Source organism: Balaenoptera ricei, chromosome 9 (assembly GCF_028023285.1).
Source record: "Balaenoptera ricei isolate mBalRic1 chromosome 9, mBalRic1.hap2, whole genome shotgun sequence".
In the NCBI taxonomy this organism is placed as follows: Eukaryota; Metazoa; Chordata; class Mammalia; order Artiodactyla; family Balaenopteridae; genus Balaenoptera; species Balaenoptera ricei.
In genome coordinates this window covers 61203701-61207481 of record NC_082647.1, presented here as the reverse complement: position 1 = coordinate 61207481, position 3781 = coordinate 61203701, and the positions used below count along the sequence as shown (strand labels likewise).

Genomic DNA, 3781 nt, shown 5'->3' with positions numbered 1-3781 from the left:
TCCTTAGAGTAGGGCTGTTATGTGAGGGTTTCTTTTTTCTTTCCTTCCTTCCCCTTCCTTCCTTCCTTCCTTCCTCCCTCTTTCTTTCTTTTTTTCTTTCTTTCTTTCTTTCTTTCTTTCGTCAGTCTGGGATTGTAAATAAAAATGCAGGAGTCCGAAATGCTTCTCTTTCATCATGTAATGTCTTAAGCTCATTAAACAAGTAAAAACGCTGCCATGTTTGCACAGATTCTTCTGGTCGGGGAAAATGTCTGTTAAAAAAAAGTCGTTTTGATGGATACTCCCAAAGAGAAAAAGAGGCTCAGAGCCTGGATCCCAAGGGGTAAGGGAAAATATCCTTACAGTGAGAGGTTTCAGGAGTGCTGGCATAGAAACCAGTCCCCCCCTCTCTCTCTCTCTACCTCTATCTCTCCTCTCTCTCTAAGATGCAAAATCAATTACTGAGGCTGCTCAAGGGAAAAGGCAGATGAGGAAAGGAAATGAAAAAAAAAAGGTGGGAAGGAAGGAAGGAGGAAGGCAAAAAAAGGAAGAGTGAGAGAGAGAGAGAGAGAGAGAGAGAGAGACTGAGGGGAAGGGAGAGGAGGAGAGAGGGAGGGAGCAAGCACCCAGACGGTCTGGCCACACATAAGAGTCCTCCCAAGCCTGCTCCTTCGGCTCGGTTTGGCAGATGCAAGCAGGTCCCGGATCCTCCTTGCCTTGTTCAGACGTTTCCCTAGGGTATCGATTTCCCTCGGATAACTCACATCATCTGTGGTCTCTGCATCGTGTCCTGATGTGGAGAGGAGTACCAATGCGAATAGCCGGGCATGTAGCTGTTGGGGGGCATACTGACGCCCTTGGCCGAGGCAGAAACGTCCCACACCGGAGGCAGCGCCGGCGAGCGCGGCGACAGGGCCGCTGAGCCCGGGAGAGGGTCGCTCTCATGCGGGTTACTGCCCTGCTTCAGCAGTTTCTTAAACTTAGAGCGTTTGTTCTGAAACCATATCTTCACCTGGAACGAAACGCAGCAGCGATCATTAGGCCCGAAAAACATCGAACCGGTGCCTATAGTTGGGAGAAAAAAAAAAACAAACCCGCAAACGCCAAGCCCTCAAGACCCCGCCTTCCTCCAACTCTTTCTAGCCGCTCCCCTCTCCCCTACCCCACCCCACCCCCGCCATTTACTTGGTATCTTGTCCGGATACCTAAAGTCATTGTAACTCTTCAGTTAGATGCAAGCCTAGGTTTGAAACAACAGCATAAATAAGAATAAAACAAGAATAAAGGCGAATGAAATAGCTGGGTTCAAAGTCTAAAGAAGTAGTTTTAAACGGAAAGCCAACTGAACGCACTTCCTCAAATAGTCTGGCATCTCTGCATGTACTGTGAGCAAATGACTAAGAACAGATTAAAGCCTGTACATTTATAACCAAATGCCTTGACTATACCTATGCATATACTGCATATGCCACAGACTGTACATGGAGCATCTTTCTTCTGACATAATCCTGTAGGGATTAGGGACTGTGCCTCACTCATTACCTACTTTGTGTGTTGCTCAGTCAGACTGTGGCCTTGATTGTTAGTGCAGTCACTAAAAGTCAAAGGGCTCCTGAAAGTTAAATGCGAACCAGGAATCTAGGAAGGGAGCATATCTAAGCTAACATCCCAGATCTACTGTATTTGAAAAAGGACATTCTATGGTACAGCTTCCTTTACCTTTAAAATTACTTAGCCTTAGGAATCTGCTTTTCCAAGAGGAATACAAGTTACTGAGTAGCAGGAATCCCTTCATAGTTCCAGTGGCAACATGGCAAGAGAAAGCAGGCTGAATTGAAAAGAAGAGCTTGCGGAGCATCTGTTCTAAGGCACCACAGAATCACTCCCCAGCAAGAGTCTCATAAAACCTGAAGTCCCCTTGCTGAAGATCACCCATTTCAGATGAGGCCTACCACCCCATGCAGCTAAGTTAATCGACAAGGACAAAAACCACAGGTGATTGCAGCCTGGCTTTATGACCAGGGTCCTAATATACCTGCCTAAACCTCTTCCTGTGAAGTCTGAAATGCCCCATATGTCTTTCAAATTAGTAGGACAGGAGAACTTCAGCAACTGTACTTAACTGAGGCTTCACCTGCTGTAATTTGGGCACGTTTCTCTTTGATCTCCAGCTCTGCCATTGCTCCCAAGTTCTGTGATCCAGGGAGGTACCTTAGCCTGCATCAACCAGTCAACTAGGATGATTTAACCACTGAGTTTATGGCAATTTTCAGAAAAACTCACCTCACACATCCTAGGATGAACAGTTTGCACCTTGGTCCCCTTACTAAATCCTATTGGAACCTATGCCTGTCTGGCTAACACACCCCCCTTTCACTTCATAATTCTTTCAATGCCAATGAGTTGAAATCCTTATTAAGTCCCAGGGCCCACAAAAGGATCCTTAAGAAACATGGGTCTTATTCTGTCTCCTGGCCTGAACATCTTTTTCTCTTTCTCCTACTTGTTCTCTTTTGTGTTGTTCTACTCTGGAATAGGACTCGATTAAACTATCAGTTTGGTCGCCAAAGGACACTAGGCTGGGGTGGGGTCGTCGAGGGTTGGGAGGATGTGCAAATCCAATCCAGTATTCAACACCAGGTCATTTATTCCAAACTGTGTTGTCCCGGGAAAATGCGTAACTGGAGCTAAGGCATTTGTCATTAAGCTCCTTCCATCCTTGGTTGACTAGGCCAAGAGTTCCTCCTGATGTGCTCCCTGCCCAATCTGAAAGTGGGGTCAGCATTTCAGGGATACTCGGGCTTCTCGGGAATTACCTGTGTTTGTGTCAGTCCTAAGGAAGCTGCCAGTTCAGCTCTCTCGGGAAGGGCCAGGTACTGAGTCTGCTGAAAGCGATGGTTTAAAGCCTGGAGCTGCAGGCTGGAATAAATGGTCCGAGGTTTCCGAATCTTTTTCCCTTTTCCATTGAACCTGATTTCCCCGTTTTCAATCACTGTGGTTTTTTGTTGATCTGCAAACAAAGGATACAGAGGAGCGGTCACCCGTGAGGCTACTGCTGCAGTCTCCCTGAGCTTGGCCTGGCCTGCGCCGAGTCTTCCCAAAGCCAATAAGGGTTTCCTCGAAGCGTCCCTACGCCACCCTGACCTCTCTGGGTTCACAGTGCCCGGGTGCTCCCAGCGGCTGCAAAAGCCTCTTTCCGACCCTGACTCTGTCTCTAATAATGCGCGGTGGCTGTACGGAGGGAGCGCCCTGGGCCCCGGGGCAAACAGCCTAGCTCTGCCGCAGCGGAGGCGGCGCCAGCCGCTCTCTGGGGCGCGCGGCGCCGCTGGGCGGCTGTTCTCTCCGCGGAGCGGGGCCCCTCGGCCTGGCTTTACAGTGCCCTAAGGTGTGCTTGAGCCACCCTAGTGATTTTGCGGCCAGTTGGCTTGATGTCACTAGCTCCAAGCCCGTTGCATCAAGATCCCTCGGTGTGTTCAAAAATGATTCTGCTGAGAGGGATCAAAACCCCAAACAAAACACAACGAGCCGCTCAGACCAGCACCCGAACAGGCTGAGCCTCACGCGGCAACTTTGTCCCCCAGGGGTGCTGAGCCCTGGGCTTCACCTCCACGAACAAAGGAGCAGCCAACAGTGTATCGAAAACCCAAGGGAGGGGGCCCAGTTAGGGGTGGGTGTGGGAGACACCTCAAAGCCTGCGGGAAAGAGCCCAGTTGTCACCAGCTTAACCAGAGCCGGAGGCCACGCCAGCTTCTGCCCGGGTCACCAAAGCGCACCGGGCGCCCCACGCAAAGTAGGCCACTGG

The 3781-nt window shown here is 49.8% G+C and overlaps 1 protein-coding gene across 1 annotated transcript in view; it reads right to left on the bottom strand.

The window, feature by feature from the left end:
• Window positions 1-739: 739 nt before the first annotated feature.
• DLX6 (distal-less homeobox 6) overlaps window positions 740-3781 on the bottom strand; it is a 3930-nt gene continuing 888 nt past the window's right edge. The window contains exons 2-3 of the mRNA XM_059932795.1: window positions 2796-2989; window positions 740-991 (exon numbers count right to left, since the gene is read on the bottom strand). Of these exons, the coding sequence (XP_059788778.1) occupies window positions 740-991; window positions 2796-2989 (446 nt within the window). The remainder of the gene's footprint in view (window positions 992-2795; window positions 2990-3781) is intronic.